This window comes from Vespula pensylvanica, chromosome 2 (genome assembly GCF_014466175.1).
Source record: "Vespula pensylvanica isolate Volc-1 chromosome 2, ASM1446617v1, whole genome shotgun sequence".
Lineage (NCBI taxonomy): Eukaryota > Metazoa > Arthropoda > Insecta > Hymenoptera > Vespidae > Vespula > Vespula pensylvanica.
The window spans coordinates 5,836,870-5,860,996 of record NC_057686.1 but is presented as its reverse complement, the minus strand read 5'-3'; the positions used below and the strand labels follow the sequence as shown (position 1 = coordinate 5,860,996).

Genomic DNA, 24,127 nt, shown 5'->3' with positions numbered 1-24,127 from the left:
TAGATAGGGATAAGATGTTAGTCCGGTTCAGGGTTACAACGAAACAAGTATAGTGTCTCTTTCCTTACGTATATACGTACATACACACACACACACATACATATATACATATATATATAATGTATATATATACACGTTCTATCTTTCTCTTCCTTTTGCAGGTTTCCTCGATCACTAAGGTGTCTTTTTCTGTTCGGTCGGTGTTAGAAAGAGGAAGAAACAGCCCCTTGGTGTATCTGCGACTCCTCTCCAACCCCCACCCCCCAATCCCAAAAGATCACGGTCGCAGGTTCAGCTCTCCCTTCGCCTTTAGCTTCGCCTAGTCACTTTCTCTCTCGCTCGAGCGTTCTCTTTTTCCTCCCTGGCGATAGATACTACCATCCCTCTATACTTCACTCTCTCTTTCTCTATCTCGAAGAACTCTGCTATACACCCAACTCGCTCAAAAGCACGCTCCAGCCCTCGAAGAGTCGCGCGCGCGTCGACTCGCGCAGCCGGGGCACTCGTTCCGGACAGGGTAGAGAGAAGACGCGTGGGAAAGTGGGGGTAGCCAAAAGTGGTACTGGTGGGAGATCAACCGAGTTGGTGGGGATGTTTGACTACAGCGAGCGCAACTCGACTGTCACTTAGTATTGGGTTAGGTCAGCCCGTGGTAACGTCGATGTTCGTAGTTATTTCCTTCCAATTGAACGTTCGCCCGCTTATTGTTTATAATAGAAAAGTAATAACGACTCGCCTCGGCTGTTTCAGTTGTTTATTTTTTTTTTATTTTTCGTTTACTCGGTTTAAGTTTCACGATCGTACATGTACTTTCTCAATGGATGGGTAAAAAAAGAAAAAGAAAAAAAAAGAAAACGGAAAGGATTCGCTCGTTCGTAGTTCCTCTTCTCAAGATTTATAAAGAAGATTTAATATACGTCTAATCGTATCTACTGGAATAAGGAAAAACCCACGAGGATTGCGTATAAGACAACAATTGTGGTTTCCCGCGCACGATTTTTTTTAACTGTTCCAAGTTCGATAAGGAAAAGAGATCACCAAGAGGAAAACAGATCAAAACATTCGTCGCTAACGCTCGCGAGATATCTTTATTTCTTTCCTTTTCTCGTTTTCAATCTTTCTCTCTTTTCCAATTGATCTCTTTCTTTCTTTTCGTTGGTGCAGTGCCACGTATCTATTTTCGATCTTCTTCGTCGCAAGTGATAACATTGTGCGGGGGAGTGGATGGAGTGTCTAAGTGAAACCACGTATCACGGATCGTAGAATGGCACTGTCTTATCTGCAGGAGGCACAGGTTAATGCAGGTAGGTTCTCGAGTCTCGACAAAATCAAGTCTTTTCTCCCATCTCTTTTCTCCGGATATCACGCGTTACGATCGAATTGCGTGAATCGTACGACTATAAACAAAAGGTCGTTATGTACGTGCTAAACATGATAAACACGTAGTAAATTTCTTGGAAAAATAAGATGACAACGAGGAATATACTTAGGGAATAGGATTTCGTTGCTATGTACAAAAAAAAAGTTTCGCTTGATGTAAAAATATAGAGACGTTACGTTTCGAGTAAACATTGGAAGAAAAGAAAAAAAAGGAGCAGAGAGGTCACAAAATTATACACATTTAGATACGTACGTATATACATACATACTTGTAAACAAAGCACGAAGAAGACAAAAGATGGTTGGCACGCATTTCGAGCTTCGTCGTAGTAAGAGATCTGAGAATCGATTATTTTTGTCTCGCCGAAGTCGTTAAAGAAACAAAAGTAATCCGTAGCCAAGGCCCATTTTGATAAGATTTTCGGACGCGTTGAAGGGTACTCCAATGTGAATCTTTTGTTTGTTTCCCACGAAAGCAAATGCTGTGGATATATTCATTTCCATCTTCGTCAATGATCGTATCATCGTGGTTGTATCGTTGTCGAGTATGCACACAGAATAGGATAAGAAAGTATTGGGGGGAAGAGAAGGAGGGAGGAGAGGAAGATTTCCGAGTTTCTAACGACCCCACCGGTCGTGGCACTGGCAAGGCGCCAAAGTCTAAAAGCGCTCGCGGCGACACGACGGTGTTATGACACATTGTAAACATCGATAAGCCAGCGCGAAGTGAAATTACTTGACGGAGGGCAAACGAGAAATAAATGGGAGAGAAACGTGAAACGAGTTACGCGCTCGTAACGTATTTCCAAAAATAATCCTTGTAATTGTCAAGGAGATTGCGTGCGAGTCGCGATTTCCACGAAAATCTTCGTCGCGTTCGTCGAATTCGCGTTCGCTGTTTCACTCTTTTCTACGCTCTGCGTAGTAGATACATTTCTCTCGGAACGTTTCTAAACGCGTTTTTAACGACTCCTTACTATATCTCAATCGTATTATTTTCTTTTATCTAAAAAGGAAAAGTAACGAACCTGGATTTCTATTGTGAAAGAAAGAAAAGAAAGAAAGAAAGAAAGAAAGAAAGAAAGAAAGAAAGAAAAAAAGAGAGGAAGAAAAAGAAGATGAGATGTAATACTTTGAAGAAGCTTCAAGAAAAAATTCAAAGTGGAAATATCATCGGAGTTGTGACCAATTAGGGAAGGGATGCAGGCGGGGGCGGTACTCGTCGTCGTGTTGCCGGGAAACGGCGATTGTAGGCCGTAAGAATACTGGTAGACGTTAAGGGAGTTTTAGGGGTGGAGTGTTAGAAAGGGATAGAGAACGAAAGAGAAAAGAAGGAAAGGGAAGCCTCTACGCACCCTTATTGATTCAACGGAGCTCATTACAACCCTCCCCTAAACGGTCCATTAATTAGCAAACGCCGACCGAGTGCGACCGTTTCGTGTCTTCTTTTTGCGTTTTTGCTTTATTTTTTCTTTTTTCTTTTCTTTCTTTTTTCATTCTTTTTTTATTTCTTTTGTTTTTAATGAAATCGACCTTATTGCGCTTATCATTCGCCTTTGCGAGATGAGCAAATTGAAAGACAATTTGCGGGAATCACGCGCGGATGGTTGGAGATTTTTGTAAATTTATTCGCGTTAAATTTAGGATATTCGTAAGTGGCTTCGTTCGATGTCGACACCTAAAGTCATTTTTAGAGAATAGATTCTCGATGATTTTTCTCGTGCGAATAAAGAAATATACTCGATAATATTTGAAAGGTAATGATGCACGACATCGATAACATTTAAATATCTTGAGATAACGTAAAACGTTACATAAAATGCATTTATGAAAAACATATGCGTGAATAAGGACTGATCGTGGGTTGCGAAGTAACGATTATCGAGATTATGTACATATTTTGTCCATCCTTTAGAAATAAAATGAAACAAGGCGATAGAAGTTATTGGCCTTGAAGCAAACGAGGAAAATTTGAGAAATCCGGCTTTGAATTATCACGACGAACGTAGTCGACGCTTCGATACGCGCGATAAAACTTAGACATTCTCAAAGTCGTTGGCCTCCGTGAATAGTCGAAGAGGTGGTACGTGTTCTACTCGCGTGGGTGGGTGTAGTCGAGTTTTATGAATGAACTCTGCGTCGCGTACGAGAGTGCGCGAATGAATGGAGAAGAACTTGCTCGCGTGTACGAGATCCTCATGTGGGATAAAGAGGAGAATTGTTATGTTAGATTAAGTGCAACAAATGTACTACTTTATTTATCGAATAAAGGAAAAATAATATTTCTGACGAGGTAAAAAGTCATAATCCCCCATTTATCATTTATAAACTTAATGATTTGAAAAGATCGTTCGATCTTTGATCTTAGGACTTCTGGCTGGAGAACATCTCGACATGAAGCAAGAATCGGAGAAACAACCGCTCTCACCACCTTTGCACAATAACAATAACAACAATAACACGTCGTCGACGATGTTCTCGGGGATGGGTGCTGCAGCAGCAGGATTGTCGATGTTGACTCCTCAACAATTATTGGCCGCCAGTCGAACGGCAGCTCTAATGGCAGCCGGCATTCCTGTTTCACTACATGCAACCTTAGCGGCGAGTCCATCCCTCTATCAACATCATCAGACTCTCTTCGGAGGGTGGGCGCCACCCGCAGCTTCCTCACCTCCTTCGCCTCTTCATCACTCGCCTGGTTCGGTTTCGTCAGCTCTTGCCACGACAAAATCCTCTTCCCGCCGCTCTAGTTCCGGTAATACGAATAATAATAATAATAACAATAATAACAACGTCGTGAGCAGTAGCGCGGATAGAATCAGTAATAAAAAGAGTCAAGCGACGAAGAGAAAGTCAACGAAGGTGGCAAAGACGGAGAGCAACGTTCAAAATTCGTTGGAGAGCGTGGCGCCACTTAGCCCACCTACGTCAATCAGCCCGGAGGCGGGAAAAGATGGAAGGGACAAGGTCTTCACCTGTGGCGTGTGTTCGAGATCTTTTGGTTACAAACACGTGTTACAAAATCACGAGCGCACGCACACAGGTGAGAAGCCGTTTGAGTGTCCGGAATGTCATAAAAGGTGAGAAAAAGATAGAATACAGAAATTTAAGGGGGAAAAAAAATTCCAAAAAGAAAGACAAAACGAACAGAAAATAAACCGCATACATCTCAACATATATTTGAACCATTTAATTACAGATTTACTCGAGATCATCACCTGAAGACGCACATGAGACTGCATACCGGTGAGAAACCGTATCACTGCAGCCATTGCGATCGTCAGTTCGTCCAAGTAGCCAATCTCCGTCGTCACTTGCGTGTACATACGGGTGAACGTCCGTACGCGTGCGAACTCTGTTCGGCCAAGTTCAGCGATTCGAATCAACTCAAGGCACATTCTTTGATTCATAAAGGCGAAAAACCATTCGAGTGTGAACATTGTCAGATGCGTTTTCGAAGAAGGCATCATCTGATGCATCACAAGTGCGGTACTAGCAGTACGATGGTTGGAGGACAGGGGTCGAGGTCACGAGTCGCATCGCCGTCCGTAGCTAGCGATGATCTCGAAGACGATATCGATATCGATATCGACGTGGACATCGACATGGACGAAGTTGAATCGACGACAATGGTGACGACGACTACGATGGCGACGACAACGACGAACACAGCCACGACGACGACTATGACAACAACGACGACTGTAACGACGTTGCCCCAAAGAAAGAGTTTGACCACGCCCATCGCTAAGAGGTCGACTCATCGACAACGTCAACAGCAACTACAGAGTTCGGTAATCGATCCGGCTGTTTCATTACCGATCAATCTATCCGGTATACCAATCGACTTACCGGAACAAACCGAACCGGAAGATCTTTCAATGTCTACAGGGATGCAAAGAGTAATCTGCATGTCTTGAAATAGCGACAAATTGAATTGAATTCGATCAAGCGATAATTTCAAAATTGAATATATGAAAAACGAAAATCGACTTCTTTTGGCAAAGGGAGCACAAATTTAGGCGTTTCAAGTGTATATAGTACGCCGTTATAATACGTTCACGTTCATGTTCACGTTGTCCCGAATATTTCTTTTATGTATATACGAAGAAATATCGCGTCGTTCTAACCGAACATGATCTCATAACGTGATTTCCAACGGTACTTGCACGATAACACGTTCCTTCTTCTTAGTTACTTCGCTCAATTATGTGATTGAATCGTTGAAAAAAGGGCTGGTCTCTTTCTTTCAGTCGAGAGAGCGTGTAGAAACGTTATATCCTTACGAAACTTGTACATAAGAAACAAATTCGTTAAGTCGCCTTCTTTTATGGCGTTATGATACACGCTTCTCCTTCGTACCAATAGAGAGAAAAAAACGGAGGTATATACACCTAAGCTCTCGTTTATAAATTCATTTCTAGATGAAATCTTGTCGTCGAGGGTCTTGGAGTGTTTTCTACATATGCTGCGTATATGTATATTATATGTATATATATATGTGTGTGTATATGTATACTTATATGTGTATATATATGTATATTATATATATATCTACAATGAACTCCATGAAACTCAGGGGTGTATTTTACCTTTTGTCAGGTTACGAGGTCGAAACTCGCCGATCTCTTTCGCTATTCTACATATTCTTCTCTTTTTGTTCCGACGATCAAAAAGAGGTATTGTTTTCTTTTTTCTTTTCTTCTTTTTTTCTTTTTTCTTTCTTTTTCCTTTTTTCTTTTTTTTTAGTTTATCACACTATCCTATAAAAGAGGATAAAAATAAAATAGAGTTAAAAGAACTATTTTCCCCTCGAGTAAGTATATAGAGACTATTTTTGCGGAATCGTCAGGTTTCCCGTTGAGGCCGATCTCACAAGATGGGTCGAAACACGTGTAGCGGGCACGAGGGATAGAAGAAAATGAACGAAGAAACGACTCTCTAAACGTCCAACGTGAATAACGAGAGAAAACTGCGAACGACCTCAGGCCTTCGTAAAATCTACACTTTTAGGAGAAAGTGTAACAGCCGAGGGATGAAATGGAGTACAAAAGGATGCTCCTTTTTCGAAAGTAGGTGACTAAAAATTTGCTCTCGATCTTTTAAACCGAGAGAGAATGCATATTTCAGTATCTTTAATTTCACAAATGTTCGTTTCCATTACGTATGTGTTTAGTACGATATTAATTAGTATTATGTATAGCAAAATCGTACGATAGTATACATAAAATAAATATGTAGAAAGGGAGAAGAGTATTGATTTCAAAATGAAAATCAATATAATCGAGATATCGGTTAGATATTATCGTCAAATTTTCCTGCCTGCAAAGTATTCGCGTATTATCGATCCTCTTGATAGTTCCCGCATCCTCACGAAACAACTAATCCGTCTTTGAATGCCGCGGCACGAGTCGGAGGGTGGTTAGAGGAGGGTTGAACGAGAAAAAGAGAGGAGTAGGGAGAGAACAACGACAAAGTCGTAAAGGAGAAGAACAGAAATCTCGATCGTATTCGATGGTGCGCGAGGGTGATGTCTTTACGAAAAAAAGAGAAAGAAAACGAGAAAAAGAGAAAGAGAGAGAGAGAGGGGGGGGGGAGACATCGTTCCGATTCATATTGTGCGCCGAAGCGAAGCGTAACCAGAACACACAATATTTCTTCTTTTTCGTCATCGGTAAGAAAAGAGATCGTAAGATCCTTCGAAAAGAAAAGGAAGCACGAGGAAAGGGAGGAAAAGCTTTTTTTCTTTCTCTTCTTTTCCTCTCTTCTTAACGCGAGCAAAGGCTGACACGAAGCGAACGGAAGAGAAACGAGGGCAATTTTCCCTTTCTCTTATTCTCCGTATCGAAGGATATTCGCAGAAAATGTAGAAGAGAAGAATGTCTTCTCTTTTTCTTTTTTTTTCTCTTCTTCTTCTTCCTCCTCCTCTTTTTCTTCTTCTTTTTCTTCCTCCTCCTTCTCTTCTTCTTCTTCTTCTTCTTCTTTCGCACATCATTGTACCGTCGGTAGAAGTTGAGGTCCGTTTTACATTACGGACTGTTCTCTTTTGGATACTATTTGTCGATGAAAATAAGAGAGCAGAAAAAGGATAGAAGGATGGATAGGCACACCCGGAAGTAGGATAGTTGACATTCTTCGTGTCCGTACGGGGACCTATCTAGTGGAACAATGACTCCAAGTGGCCTCGACGTAGGCGACCTACAACGAAAGAAATTTGCATGCCCTGGAACGGGCATAAATCAGAGGAGCATTGAGAGACCGAGAAAGAGACGGAAAGATATCTCGGGTCGAGTCGAAGGCAAGGGAGGACGAATCACCACCGGCTGCGAATTTTCGGCACGCAGAAGGAATCATTGCGAAAACTGGTTCACGCGAAAGACCGTGCCTCAGGCAGACTTGTAGGACAAAAGCTTTCAAAGAAATTGTATCCCGACCGGCTGTGAGTCCAAGAAATAGAGAGGATGGAAATCGGAGAGTTCTCGAAAGATACGCGCGTTTTGTGAATTCACGCGCATAAACGTTGCGTCGAAAAGATCATTTCGAACGAAATATTACCGAGAACATAAATTGATCGTACCGATTGAAAAATAATAAATAATATGTCATCCCATCGACTTATCTCGCCGAAGAACGATGAAAATTCTTTTTCTCTTTAAAAGACTTAAACTTTAACTTTCCACTTACATTTTGGAAAGCTTGATATTCGTAAGTTTGTATTGTGTGTGATTTTTGATAAATTTACGCGTGTATTTGTGAAAACATCGTTTTCGAAGGAGGAAAATGATCAACAACAGAATCTGAAAGTTATTATGAGAAATACATGGAGTAAGAAATTTTTTTTCTTTTTTTTTCAAATCAAAATTAACGTAAAGGTATAGGGAATAACGCGATTAAGAAAGAAACAAAGATATCATTTTATGTTTACAAAGCATTAGAGTTATAAAGGACCGACGGAACGATGTCCTTTCATCTTACTACTTTTACTGTTGCAGAAACTTATATACCAGTACATTCATCCAATCGCTTATCTACTTTTCTCGATTCTTTCACGATTTCTCGTTCGTTCATACTCCTACACGATTTTTTCATTCGTACAGTGTCAATCATTCACACTTTATCTAACTAATGCATTTATGTAATTGTCGTTGGGTTTAACTAAACTCAATATATCGATTGCAATAAGTGTTGTAAATTACAATCTTATCATTGATAAAAAGAGTTCGAATAATCGTCGTATGCTTGCAACTACAATTGATTTGAGTGTGTGTAATGTGAATTTTGAATGTGTTAGTGAAAATTAAAGATACATTATTTGTTACATTCGAAAGCATTAAATAACGATAACTAAAAAAAAAAAAAAAAAAAAAAAAAAACATGAAAGGAAAGAAGAAGAACGTAGAAACGAGATCATATACGAGAGGAGCTCGCTCGAAAGACCGGTTCATATATTCTCTTATTCCTTTTAATCTTACACTCGGATACGTTCGACGATTCTTAACCACGCTTCAGAACTCGAAACTCAGAACTCCTTGTTGAAGGAGGTCTCTATTAAAGAGAGGGGTAGAGGAATCGTACGTATCAAACGTGAGCGCGTGTTCATTGTATTTTCTTTAGGCGATCGCGTCTATATCGTCTTTTTATCTTTTTTCTTTTTTTTTTTTACCAAACGAATGCTCGATTAGAAAGCACGAACGAGATTAGCGGAGCAACTTCGTACGGTGGACAGGTGATGGTTATACATGGTACACTGCTGTAGGAAAAGACTACTCGGACTGGCTTCGGACCCGTCGAGTTCCTCTTTTTTCTTCTTCTTCTTCTTCTTCTTCTTCTTGGATAATGTCACTGTTAGAACTATGACTTATCGGAAAGTCGCTGCTGCTATTATGAGAGTGCGAGTGAATACGAAGAAGGAGTGTAACATCGTGATAAAATGATAGAAAGAAGATGGCTTAACGAATTTACTTCTTGCAAGCATGCTTCGTAACGATACGACGTTCTTACACGCTCCCCCCGTTGAGAGAAAGAGAACCGGTCCTTTTTCCAACGATTTGACCACATAATCGAGTAAAGTAGCTAAGAAGATGGAACGTGGTATCGTGCAAGTATCAAGCTTCGTTGGAAATGACGTTCATGTTCGGTTTTAATGTTAAAATACTTACTATATATTGATAAAAAAAAAAATATTTAGAAAAATATGAACGTGAATGTATTGTAATGGTATATTATATACGCTTGAAACGCTTAAATTTGTGCTCTCTTAGACAAGGAAATAAATTTATTTTTGTTTTTTATATATTCAATTTTAAAATCATCGCTTGATTAAATTCAATTCAATTTTATTATTTCAAGACATGCAAAGTCCTCGGTTAGAATATATTTTCAATTTTCATTAAGGTACGCTCTCTATAATCTAATTAATCGACGTTTATAACAATTATCGCACGCGTGATAATATTATTAGAATAATCATTCCTGGAAGCGTTTGATATTCGAAATGGATATAACACTTAGTTTTTTTTTTTTTTTTTCAAGCAAAACTGTTCTTGAAATAATTCGAATGCGGAGAAGTTTAATGAGATATTAAGAAAGATACGCTTTCTTCGCAGTGTGCTAATTCCGTTCCTATTTACCGAAACTATGACTCTACTTCACGGTTGAGTTTATCGGTACCTTGAGAAATAAATTCCTAATTAATGGTCGTTAGTTCCATATCAGAAAGAATAAAATACTGGTAGATTACGTTCCTGTCGACTCGGATAGAAAAAAACCGTGTCAATTGTTTTATATTTTTTCTTTATGTAAAAACAGACCAGAGAAGCCTGATGAAGTTTAAAGCAAAATTAATGACATTATAAAAGCGCGGAAGATACATATATATACACACACATATATGCATCTATCTATATATATATATATATATAAATATATATATAAAAATATACACATACACATTACACATTACACACACGTCCAATACACATTGTATTTAAGAACAGGAAGAAAGAAAGAAGGAGAGAAAAAATATCGTTGCTTGTCCAACACTCGTCATAATAATTAGTTATTATCGTTGTTGTCATTTTCGCTCTCATTTTAATGAGGGCAACGAAACTACATATAAGTATTAATATCTATTTGTGTCAAATAGCTTATAATATTATACCGTTACAATGTATGTGTTAAGACTGGGATTGTAACGAATGGATTTATGTTGAATCGTCATTTACATCGGTCAAAAAAATTTTAATCGTGTCTCTTTGAGCAATAAGAATGGACGAAGTAATTAATTAGTAATTTCGTATCACAATCCCAGTCACTCTCAAATATTTGATTATGTACCTACGATGTAAACTTTATTGTATCTATATGTATATATATATATATACATGTATATATATATATACATATACATACATATACATATATGTAACTATACATAGTTATAATTTTGTACAGCCAATCCAAAGGATAATCGTATGCACGACGATATTACGCGTATTACATTAAATTCGAACATCTGAGAGAAAATCGAAAATCCGTGATTTTCTTGTGCTACATCAAAACTAAAATTAATTTCGTTTATGTTTGCATACTCGCACATGTTCGAATCTTTGTAGCGCGTGTCGACGCACGGTACAAATTCAGACCTTATGCCTCTAATTAAAATAGTAATGCCACACCGTAAAATACTCGAAGACATTCTCGCTACTTAAATGCGTAGAATGCCACTCGAAAGAATTACTGTCGTTTCATAAGCATAATAAAGTTTATGAGAACTTTCTAAATTTTTCATTATCGTGTTAAACAATATTGTTTCATTATTTGTCTGTCATGTTTTTTCTACGTAAAATAAAAAAAAAAAAGGGAAAAAAAGGATTATAAAAATCATCGTCGTACGTCGAATAAATATGAAAGAAAAAAATGAAAAGATGTACAAAAGATACGAATAAGAAATCGAGTGGCACTGAATGTATACTATGAAACTGACACTACCTCACCAGACACCTAATATATCTCAACCACAAGACTGATTTTGAATAGTATTCCTATAAAATAAGAGATAAAGAAATAATAAAAAAAGAAGGAAGCATAAGAAGCGAGAAGTGGAATTATAAATGAAATTTTATTCGTACAAATATGATATAGACAGTTTTTCTAAATAATTTAAGTATCAAAGGTATCGATTATATAATATTAATATTGTCACTGCGTCGCTGCCAAAAAAAGAAAAAAAAAAACAACAAAAAAAGGAACGAATAACCCATTCCTATTGTGAATACACAGTTGGAGAAAAGGAGATAGAAGAACATCCTTTGTATTATAAATCGTTTATTCGTGATTTATCGCCCTGATTTCCACACATGTAATTAAGTTAGTAAATGTTTCATCGAGTTGACTGGTCTGTCGAACTATTTTTATTATTAAAACTCACTGTTTAATCGTTTTAGAAGCCTAATCATTTACGACGCCTTTACCTCAAACGATAGTTTTTCTTTTTGTAATTTAGAAATTATACTAACTACGTGAATATATTATTAAAAAAGTAACGACGATATTCGATCGATGAATCGATTTTTTTCCAAAAATCATCAATAAGACCATTGTGAGTTTATTATTACCTGAAGGACCAAAAGGGAAGAAGAATAACGAATAAAGTCTCGTGACAAAAAGTTTCGATATTTTCACGACTCATCCCAGGTTGCATCTTGCGTCGCTACGGTGTCGCAGGAAAACGAGAAAAGAGACTATCGAAGAATATAAGAGGGGTAGATAGAACGAGAGAGAAAAAGGAGAGGAAAGACCAGCAGTATCGTTGGATGCTGAAAAACCACCCAATCTCTCCCTACTTTCTCTCTTTCTTTCTCTCTCTCTCTCTCTCTCTCTCTCTCTCTCTCTCTCTCTCCCTTTCTCTCTCATGTGGGACTAACATACGACTTGCATTCAGCCGCACCATTCAATTCATCGAATTTCCAAAATCTAGGATTTCTACGGGCACGCTCGTGCTCGTATAGGTGAAGAGGCTGCTGCAGGCATCGCTATATCGTTGAAGAGAGAAGAAGGGGAAGAGAGAGAGAAAAAAGAGTGAACTGACACAGTGACACATTATGCCGTAATGTGGGGGCACGTGGCAGATGTAGCTAGCGAGTCGAGCCTAACTGGATGCATCGATGTCTCTGAAGAGTGCCAATGTAAAACCGGTTCTTTCCTCAGAATAATTCCATTGCATAAATTTCCATTTTTCCGAATATCGGAAAAGATGTTAACGTGAGAATTATCGGTAAAACGTTTTCAGAGATATTATCGATCAGCGTTCAAAGGGTAAGTCGTAATATATTCAAAAGTGGTACCTTTAAATTCAACATATCTTCTTTAAAGACGTATATTATTTTCTTGAAAAATGATCATAGGTAAAGAAGTATTTCGCAATTCGATATAATTTTAACGGAAGGAAAGAAGGGAAAAGAAGTAGGCGGATTTTGGATACGGTACAAGCAATCCGAAGGGATCCACCACTTTTTGTTTGTTACATAGCGGTGCAGGCATATAAGTTTACTCCCACCGCATTGCTTCCTTTGTCAAGAACTGTGCCAACATGTCAAGAATGTCTAGCTGCACGCGGCGAAGGGGACACAATCGTGCGTTTTTCTTTTGGGTGCATGCAGGGCAAGAACCGTTTTTGGGGTCAGAATCCGTAAAACTCGAGGGTTTCTAGACCAACCACGCACGCAACTACCTGAAGTAGTAGTGACGAAAATGGGTAAATATTTACAAACTCGATCGTGATTACATTTTAATATATAGCTTTTGATGATCGTAGGTGGAAAATTCGTCGATAATAATTGACAAATTAATATAATGGTTCTTCGTCAAATAGATATTTTTAAAACTATTACACAATGACGAATTTTAATTATCTACGTATGCATATAAGTATATCTTTAATTTTTATTATCTTAGAAGCTTTAAGAAACACGTATATACCTACACTTTAGAAACTCTACTTTCAAAACTCTACTTCAGAAGCTTTCGAAGTATCTTTGCGAAAGCAAATAACAATAAAATTAGAAACAGGCGTTCCGTTGAGTACTCGAACGGATATACATATACATACATATATCTAAGTACTCCCTAGAGATCGGAGGGAGATCTTTAAGTGGCTATAACGAGAAAGAGAAAGAAGAACGGTTTCCACGATGGTAACGAATTTTGGAAAATCCACCGCAACGAGTCCCCCGTAAATTTCTTTCCTCGCAGTGTCCAAAAAGAAGAAGAAAAATAATGGCGTCGTGTGCACGCCACGCGTCTCTAAAAGCGAAAGGAGAAAAGAAGAGGGAGAGGGAGTACCGAGAGGGGTGTAAACTTCCCCTTTTCCGCTTTCGCTTCGGCGTTCCTTGTTTTTTGTCTTTCCAGTAAAAAAAAAAACCTCCTTTATAGAGGGCAAAGCGCGCGTGCTGCCCCGAAGGAAGAAGGATGAAAGGGATCCTGACTGGCACCCTTGATCCTTAGGTGGCCTACCATTGACAATGCGCCAATCCAACGTCGCAAGAAACGCGATACCATTTACGGGTGAAACCCAAAATTACGTGAAATCCTGGAGCGTACGATGCGTTTTTGTCCACATCGAACGTAAGCACATTTTTAGTCGAACCTGGGCTCCTTAAGAATCGATCGATCCATCGATCAAACGGTACGTATATATATCGTAATAAAAATTCAATATTTCTCTTTGTTAGCTCGTTTCATATACGGAATTCTATTGGAACGTATCTAAAAATTATATTATCCAGAAATTATCCGCACCATAAATCTTTCGAACGAAAATATACAATTCAAGGATTGACAATTTGTATTTATAGAGATAGGGTTGTATTATGAAATGAGACGTTAAACTTAATGCATTTTAAAGTGCTTTGATACTAAATGAGAGAACATTAAGATACCTGTCGAGCTGACGTAAATTTTCCTTTACCGGGACGTCGCACGAAACGACCGATTCCATTATCGCTTGACGCTACTCTAGTCGGCTTTCTTTTCCACATCTCTAATTTTCGAAAAGGACTATATTTAAATGACTTCCCGTTTTACGGAAGTCGGCTATTCTCGACATATGGTGTGGGGACAAGAAAAAATTGTCGACGCCCTCTCGAATCAAGCGTGAACGAACCAAGTTTCTCTTAAAAAAAAATACCTCAATGCTATCGAATTTCATAGAAATAGACTAGTTTGACCGAGTCGTTGAAATGTCTTTTTCTGATAATCCGATAATAAAACGAGCATCATCTTTTATCTCATTACGTTTTAATCTCGTTTCTAAGTTTATTTAAAAATACTTTGCGAAACTCTTCTTTGTATCGATCGACGATCGGACACGTAATCATATCGATCTTTCGCCGTGACAATAATTTGAAAGAAATTTGTGAGGAATGAAAAAAGTCTACTTTTGAAAAGAGAATGAATTTTGACCGATCGCAGGGCCACACGTAATATATTTTCAAAACTCGTTTTCCAACTAGAAGCTAAGAAAGAAAAAGGCCCACTAAGGGCCTTCGGTAAGGCTAGCTTCGGAGTCCTAATTATACAGCACACGCCAAATAAATGGGCATCGTTCCTCGAAGCACCGTTGCCTCTCGGAAATCGACGCTCGATTTTGGTGGCGAGAGACCAACCAGAGGACCATATGGCGAATCCTTTTGCCGCTAGTAAAAATTAGCTATAGACAAACTCTCTGTGTCCTTCAAAAATTCTCTTCTTTACGACAGGTGGTTTTGGAACACTGGATATATTCAACGATTGTTCAACCTAAACGCGACTACTTGAAAAAATTTAAATCGATATGATTAGATTTATGTACGAAAATGTTTTTACCTGATGCTTATATCAAATTCAATATCAACGTAGGTGCTACGCTATTTATCAACGAAATGTAAGATAGACATAAGATACAACCGTATCGTTAGACGTTGAGATACGAAAGGAAGCAGGAGGAACGCGTAACAGGACAGAAACATCATTTATATTATCGTATGGAAGAGCTCGTGCCTTCACACGGATCTTATACTTTTCACCTGCTTTTTTTCTATCTATATAGAAGACCGCGAGAACTTAGATATATCGTTGAACATTTTACCGCGTGAGCTAATGCTCACGAAAAGTCCACCACCTTTCCGAGTGACAGGTGCCGCGTGCTAGTTAGTATCCTTTCAAGATCCGCCGAAATAGAGCTGCCGAGCGTTAAATTGATTTATCTTCGAGGTGTACCGTATGGGCGACTTCCGTTGCACGACTGCATTCTGATGGGCACGAATTTGTTCATGCCAAAGGAACAATGAAAGCAGATGCGAGACCAAACGACAATGGCGACTAAGACGGAGACTACCGAAAGTTAGTCTTTCTTATGAAAGGATGTGATATATCTCTTGGTGCATTAAGACATAATCTAATGGTAAGTAATAACGCAATAATGATATTCTTATCGTTTTGAAGATCACACGATAAGAACAAGTTTCGTTGCGACTTTTTCCAATTCAACATACTGATTACTAAATTTATAAAAAAGATAACGATAAAATGATAAGCACGATCGAAAATAAAAAAAGATTCGACTACGCAACGTATATATCCGGACTTTTAACTGTAATTCTAACGATGTAATCTACTTTTAACGAGTGCGTTTCTTTCATCCTGCTTTAAACACACTCTTTTGTGTTATCCGTAGAGATCCATCGATTAAACTACAGAGCGTCTTGGAAACGGAGATTTTCGCGACTATAGAAATCGAAGAAAGGTCGCACGTAGTTCGCAGGCCTTACCTTAGAGTGTATTATACAAGCGACGACGTAGTTTCGGTAAGCAGTCACGTATCTGCGGAAAGTGCCGTGGGCTTCCGCGGGTCTTGGCGTAAAAGTAAGCCGAGGGCTCGTAAAAAGGAGGATTCGAACAAGAAACGAGCCAAGGGGTTCGGTGCTTAGGTGACACTATCGAGCCAAGGGCTTGTCAAACCCCTCGAGGACCACCCCCGTAAAAAAGGAAAGAACTAACTCCTGCACGTTTGCAACACCATGCGCATCGATGTTCTTAAGCCGACTTTCTTCGATATGTCGTCTCTGTTTCTCTCTTTTTCTTTCGATCTATTTCTCCTCTTTCAGTACGAAAAATCGTATTGGATCGATCGGCGAGTGTAGATATCATCTATCTTGACTTCTATTTCCTACGAGTTAAATTAATAACGTATATAAATAATTTTGGCATCGAGAGAAATATCGATTGATTGGTTTCTAAATAAATACGCTTTTAATATACTTGATAAATTTATTTTGAAGTTGACGATTGAATCTCGTATGAAATTCTATGAATTTATTAATAAAATAATCAGGATAATAAATATATATATATATACTTTTTTTAAATAATTGTCATTTGCGGTTTTGTAACTTAAGTTTTTCTAAACAATTTATAATAAAATTCCTACGAAGGATTCTACGATGTTCATCGATACGACAATTTATTCTTCTCGAATTAGATTCTTTGGACCATGAATCTGCAAGCTCGCAGTCTCTTTCATCGTCGAGGGGCCGATACGGCGAGCATTAAACAGATTCCAGGGTACGAGGAGTCGTAAAAAGGGTGTTATTAGGCTGGAAGGAACTGGTCAAAGAGAATGCAAAAGAACTATGAAGACGAAGTAGCTTTAGTCAGAACGTATTCTGAAACAAAGCGTAGTTCGGTTTAAAATATGCAACAACGTATTGCCAGAAAGATATTCCACGGAAACCGATCACCCTCGCGAGAATATATTGTATGAAAGTAGTATCGGAGCTTCATATTTCCTGATTTGGGGTGAACATAACTCGACTCGATATCAGTTCCACTTTATCGAAATGGAGTATACGTGGATATCCATGCGTATAGCGAAAATACATACGCTTGTTTTAGGATAGATTAAACTAACTCAATAGAATATGATTACATTGATACTATCAATTATGATTTGACGAATTTATATATATATATTTTTTTTTTCTGAACATTTCTACTATTACAAACGAATAATCTTTTTTCGTAGAAAGATATTTAATTCCTCTTGCTTTTATACGTTATCCTGGAAAAAATTGCCAAGAATCGGAATGACGAGATAGAACCTTGGAAGAAAGGATTCGGACCAGCGGACGGACCAAAGCAGGAACGAACTCACGAACGAACGAACTCACGAACGGACGGGGTAGAGAGTTGCTATAGAAACACTAATTCCGTCTCTGTCGTACTCGCGCTGCGCCGCGGCGATCCCTGCAACTGGGGGAAGAAAAAATAGCGAGGGTGAAAAACCTGGGGGTGACTCAAATAAAAAAACGGATCAATATTAACTCTTTTTTCAGGGGCGGATGGCCCACTGAGTGGGGATACCTCGACCATCCCTCCGCAACCCGCCGTCGTGCTCTTCTTCCTAAACTTTCACGCTGCTATTTCTCTCTATCTTTTTTGTCTCTCTTTTACTCTTTCTTTTCTTCTATCCTTCTCCTTTTCGCTTACGGTCCTGTTTAGGGATTCTTTCTCTTTCACCCTTCTCTCGCTCTTACATCCACCCTTGTTCACCTCTTTGCTCTTCTTTCGAATTCGTGAGCGACGAGCTCCTAGAACGAATATGAAATTAGCTTCAGGAGTATTGTCAGCAAGACCGAACGTTCTTTTTTTTTCATACGTGAAAGCTTATTTTTATTCCTGATTTGGACACCTGTTGGAGAATCTTGGAAAAAGTGTTTGTTGCCTTGGCCTGATTCCCAATGATACAAAATAAAATATTTACGAACAGATATTTTATTATTTTCCTGTGTAAGAATAAGAAACGATGCAAAGAATATATAGGAAATTGTTTAAATTTTAAGATTTCAACCGATTCGAGGTCCTTCCTATACATTCCAAAGCACGGAACGTGGAATTATCGATGATCGCCGTTGGCCGAGTTTCTTGAAGTCAGCGAGTGCGTCCTTGACTTCCGGCCCTTTTACAACCCTTCTTTGCATTCAGTGGCCTCGAAAGCCTACCCTTTTAACCCTCCGCGTCCTCGCCTCTGTGACCAAAAGAACCCCAAACAAACAGGCATTTCCATGGTTACGCGCAATTACTAGGGTTGACCAACGACTAACTACCCGCCTTTGAGTTTCCACCTTGATCACCGAGGCAATGCAAGAACGAGAAGATTCAGAGGGTCTTCAAATCGAACAAGAAAAAAAACATGAGAGCGTAGCACGTAACTCGGGCCTTTCTTTTGATCAAAACGAGAGAGAATGAGAAAACCAGCCAATATGCAGTAAATTCGCGCAATGCCTGGATTTTGATCTGCATTCGAAACTGCATTCGAGAAAAGCATCCTTTTTATAGTTTATATTTATAGAGATGCTACAATGACACTTGTTATTTATAATCGTACCCAATTTCGCGAGAAAACATGAATTTTTTATTTTCTTTCTATAGATACGTTGAAATTATATGCAATAATAACAAGGCGATTATCAAAAAAAGTATTCGTATCATTCGCACTCGATATTCGAATCAAAGTTCTTTCCTTAACTTCAATTTATTCTCTTATAAATAAAGATTCAAAATATAAATGATTTTATGAGATAGTACTTCATAAAAAGAAATATAAAATTTAAGACAACATATTTGCATGTTTTATTCTCAATATACATATTTTAGATATGTTATGTATGCAATATTAACATTATATGCAGACACATACGTACATTTCATTCACGGTAACGGCTAACAATGGGAGTTTGGAAGAAAAAAAAATCAATGATATCGATTCTATTGGTACTCAAAGCATTTAAAGACCGAACTATACAAGTTCAAGGTCGATCATCACGCTGGATTCAATAGCACTACCGGGTTGGACCATATGTGCCTTTCGAAAGTATATTCCATCTGTATTATTTTTTTGGATTTTCATTTTTTTCAATTAACAATGATTATATTTAATGATAAAGAGATTACTATAGATTTGTTTTAAAAATGTGATAATAATAAAAGTCAAGATTCGACAAGAGGCACAAGAAAATATGGTCGTACGATAAAATTTCAAATTTCTTTCGACATTGAAGTAACTCGATCATCTCGAAGTAACATTCTTAACGTCAATTTATACTTTACTTCCTTCGAAAGTCTTCTGACTCGTCTCGTCCAATTAACGTTATCTGACAAAGTTCGGAAAGCTCGTTACCGATCTCCCTACTCAAATTTTATAGCGTACGATCTTGGGCAAAACCATTTCTTCGCGATTCTCAGCCGAACATTGTCGATATTATTTGCAAACGATCGGTATGTCAGGACACACCCTACCCTTGCCTTGCCCCTTTTACGAGGTTTCAAGCTTGGGACTCGAGAAGCGAGAGCAACTCACAATGGAGGAAGGCCTGTACGGAAGATATTTTATCGTTCATGGGTGGAGTACCATGGCGTACCGCACGACCGATTTGCATAATAGTAGCGAATACACTCTGGTGATATACCGACTTGGATGATCGTATAGGTGTACGTAGAATAACAGGCCGGTGTTCGCGCGCGAAGACTCGGAGTGATTTATGCAAGGACTACGACATCTCGCAGAATCGCAGACAAGACCACGCAAACGAACTTCGGTATGGTGACACTTTGGTAGTTGTCTCTTCTTTTCTCTTTTATACGACTAACAATGAGAGAGTGTTACTTTCAAGAGTGAACGTCGTTCAAGCGTTAGAAATACGATTAATCAAGGATAAGTAAAAGGCATCGAAGAACCGACGAATCGATCATTCTCCTGGCATAATTAACGATATGCAAACGACTTAAACGAATCACAGTGTACTACATAATTGGATTCGTTCTGACTCTGGCAATGAGATTAAATCAAGAAACGTGATCGAGCGTCTAACAATATTACATGAAATCCTTTCATTTAAATATTTTTATTAACTTTATACGAACTTAATATCTCCCATTAAGACTTAATGACTTTGTTAGTATCCATGAAGTATCTATTTAAACATCGGAAAAAGTTCCATTTTAACAATATCTAATTCTTTTGGACAAATGCTTGAGCATACCGGAAACTCGTTCCTTTCTCCTTTCACTATCTTACGAAGTCTTTAGAGCGGAGATAATGAAAAAAGTACGCGAATACGCGTATCTCGCGACTGTAATTGCCGTCCCTGAATTAAATAAAAAAAAGAATCAAGTTGAATAGGCAAAGAGAGAGAGAGAGAGAGGGAAAGAGAGAAGAGAGAATATAAGAAAAATAAGAAAGAAGAATAAGAAAAAGAGGAGGAGGCCGGTGAAAGGAGCGATTCCAGCGAGACTGCCCCTAGTTCTCTTCTTCTTCCCTTACGGAGGGCATGACGGAGGGTCGAAGTCGTCTCTGCGACGACCACCCAGCATATCATTACCCTCGCTCCCCTCCCTCTAACCCTCTTACCCTTCCACTCGGTGCTTCTCCCTCCGTCTTCGGCTTGGCGGCCTCCTTCTCTCGCACTTTCACCCTTCCATCTTCTCCGGTAGCGACCCTCCGTGCTTCGATTCGCGCTGGCTATATCCTCCCTCGTCGACGTCCACCCCGTCTCACCCCCTCCTCATCCTGCCTCTTCACCCTTATCACCACCCCCTGTAAGAATGCTCTACGGTGGGGGCAATATGGCCGCCACCTTGCACGCTGGATACATTACGATCACGTTGCTTAATTACGCAAGATACTTTCAAGGGGATGATATCCTCCCTATTCGTAAGTACGGCGAATCGCGAACTTTCCTCCCTACGGAATGCGATAAAGGACACGTGGAAGAAAACCTTCGAGAAGATCCTCTGACCTTCGTCCTTTCTGAAAGAAATCTTTTCTTTCCTTCCTTCAACTCTTTTTCTTTATCTATTCTTTTTCATTTCTTTTTTTTTTTTTTTTTAATAATTACCTAATCTACTTTACGCTTCAATTCGCAAACGAACGTGGATAAAAGAAGATCTTGGAGGGCGTGTCGAAGAGCAAAAACTTTCGAATAAATTTGTGTTAACGATCGAAGAAGTTAGAAGGGCGTATCGTTTAAAGGGGGAGATAGATTATTTATGTACGTTTCATTGATAACGATTAATCGTACTTAATTAAGTTGCCAATTTATTTGATATCCTTCCAAACAATGTTTTATGAAATCCATGGATATATTTCAATATATTTTCTAATAAAATATGGCCAACCAGATTATAAAATAATATTCCGAAGTATACTTTTTCATTGGTAACAAGCTTTTATGTAGTGAATAATCAATCAACCCTTTAACGACAACCGCTGTTATAACGGCAGACTTCCGTTTCTCTCTTCCTCTCTATCCCCCTTTTCGTACCTAGCACCACTCCGACTCAGCTATATAATGTATCTATACTTTTATAGACCAAGTACCCCACGTTGCCAAGTTCGCGCATACGACCTGCATTAATCAACCGCCCACCGAAAAAAAATCCATATCTCATCAACTATTTAAGCGTCCTCCTCTTCCATCGCCATCAAGCGCCGCTGTACTTCGAGAGAAAAAATTAAAAATTAAAATCACAATTTCCCGTCCGTTAGCTACTTCTCTGTCTCTCTACCTTTTTTCTCGCTCTCTGTCTCTCTCTCCCTCTTTCTCTCTCTCTCTCTCTCTCTCTCTCTCTCTCTTCCTCTCTCTCTCTCTCTCTCTCTCTTTCTCTCTCTCTTGTATCACGAGCCTATCGAAGAAGAATATAACAGTGGAAAATGGAAGGTAGGAGGAAAAGAAAACAAGACGGAAAGAATGGTAAAATAGAAAAAAAAAAAGATAAAGGACGATGGGCTGGTCGATGACAAGCTAGGACGAAGAGATACAAAGGGAAGAAAAAGAGAGAAAAAAAAAGGTAAAAGAAAAGATGCTCAACGTAAATCATAAAAAATAATGCGCGCATAAAAAAGCATAAAAGAAGTCAAGGTTTGGGCTTTCCAAAACTAAAAAAAGGATAGAGCTAGGTAAAACGAGGAAATGCACATTTTATAAACGAAGTATAGGCAATAAAGTCAAAATCATAGAATAAGGTAATGTAGATAAGGTGAAAGTAAAACCGAATGTTACAAAATATGGCTTAGGTTTAGGATACCTTTTACTCCAATTATATATAGACGTTGCTCTTAGTTCGAAAACTTTTCCTTCGAATAACTACAGACCTACTATTTTAAAAACCCAAGGTTTTTCTACAGACAGGTTCGCGAAACATCTTGAAAAACGATTACTTCGTAAGTCAAACGAAACGAAAGTTTTTGTTAAAACGAAAATTAAACTATCGAAAGAAATCCTTAAAAAGAAAACAAGCAACGAAAATTGGCATGTGCAACCTTGAAAAAATGAATTTTTATGAATGAAAAACGGTTTCTTATTTTTTCGCTCTACATAGGTTAACATTCGTTTGAGTTACCTTGCAACCCTCGACGTATTTACGTCGGAATGCAGTGTGGTGCGGTTTAACCTACATACGCGTCTTTAACGAGATTCTTCCAGCGTCATGCACTTTGCCCTGGACATGAGCAGAAACGAGGCATGCAGGAGCGTGCGATCAGTGGAAGAGAAAGAATTTCAAATTCGGGTCGATGAACCCTTTTCGGTGAAGGCTTCAAAGTAGAAGGAGCGAGGAACGTAGGGCGAAAGGATTCGTCCCTTCCATCCGCGCGAACCCACACGGATCTGTGCCACGGAGGGGTTGAAAAAAATGTATTGAGTGATCGTGGGTGAGTCACTACTATCGGCTGGGGTGATAGCGCCTGGGGTGAGGCAAGCGGACTTTTTATCTACAGGGATTTGCAGCGAGCCTAGGTCCGGTTGCACCCTCATACCTAACTCTGCCAGCCGTACCATCGACCCAGGAGAGAGGATGGTACAAGAGACAGGACGAAAGAGAAAAAAAGAGAAAGAGAGAATGGAAAGAGAGAGAGAGAGAGAGAAATTATTCATGAGATGCGCGCAACTTCTGTCCATAGGCCTTTGCTACTTGTGCTTCGATCACCGCTACCACTACCCTATCCATTCGGGAAGGGTTGTTCGAGAGATTTGTTACGGGGATTTCTAAGGTTCATCGATAATTCCACTGGCGTACCGGAATCTGCTTGTAAAGGAAATATCCGTAACAATTCTAGAGAATAGAGAGAGAGAGAGAGAGAGAGAGAGAGAGAAAGGGAAGAAAATTAGTATGCATCATATCAAAGGAACGAACTCCGTCCCGTAAGAGAAAGAGAATGATCATTTTTGGGTAAAAGAAAATCGCGAGAGAATATTAAACACACGTGATTATGACAATAGACGAAATTATCAAAAGATCGAAAAAAGAAGTTTCTATAATGAAATGGGAAGAGAAAAATGAAGGATGAAGAAAAGGGAAAGAGTCAACGAAATTTCTGCTGAAACGGCCGATTCTTAGTGTGCCGACTTTTTTCTGCGGAGGCCAATTGCCAGAACGAATAAAATTTGGATGAGTAATGAGGCCGACGATGCCATTTAACATTTTGTAATCAGAGATTCAACGCGGAGGGTGTTCGTGCGACGAAGAAGGGTACGCTATACGTTCCTTAGGATTGTACTCTCAGCATAAAAACTGCACCCCCACGGTATTTCATTCGCAACCACTACCAACACCACCATCACCATCATTCTGGTTCTAGGCAGTGCCCTTAATGTCGTACGAGGCAACGGGTGCGCGCGCGCGTGCAAACTCGGTTCGTGCCGGCAGCAGCGCC

The 24,127-nt window shown here is 39.0% G+C and overlaps 1 protein-coding gene and 1 long non-coding RNA gene across 2 annotated transcripts; one reads left to right on the top strand and one right to left on the bottom strand.

Moving 5' to 3' along the window:
* The first annotated feature begins 617 nt into the window (after nt 1–617).
* Nucleotides 618–11,821, top strand: LOC122637766 (protein krueppel). The gene is made up of 3 exons (XM_043830114.1): nt 618–1,304; nt 3,749–4,460; nt 4,580–11,821. Exons 1-3 carry the CDS (start codon nt 1,265–1,267, stop codon nt 5,298–5,300), a joined length of 1,473 nt encoding a protein of 490 aa, XP_043686049.1. The 5' UTR covers nt 618–1,264; the 3' UTR covers nt 5,301–11,821.
* On the bottom strand, nt 708–1,987 carry LOC122637767. The gene is made up of 2 exons (XR_006329298.1): nt 1,650–1,987; nt 708–1,397 (listed from the first exon to the last, which is right to left on the bottom strand). It is a non-coding gene; the product is annotated as an uncharacterized LOC122637767 (long non-coding RNA).
* Nucleotides 11,822–24,127: the final 12,306 nt, after the last annotated feature.

Coding starts and splice junctions, on each gene's coding strand:
- LOC122637766 (XM_043830114.1), top strand. CDS start 1,265: ATGGCACTGTCTTATCTGCAGGAGGCACAGGTTAATGCAG. Junction 1,305..3,748: donor GGAGGCACAGGTTAATGCAG/GTAGGTTCTCGA, acceptor CTTTGATCTTAG/GACTTCTGGCTGGAGAACAT. Junction 4,461..4,579: donor TGTCCGGAATGTCATAAAAG/GTGAGAAAAAGA, acceptor ATTTAATTACAG/ATTTACTCGAGATCATCACC.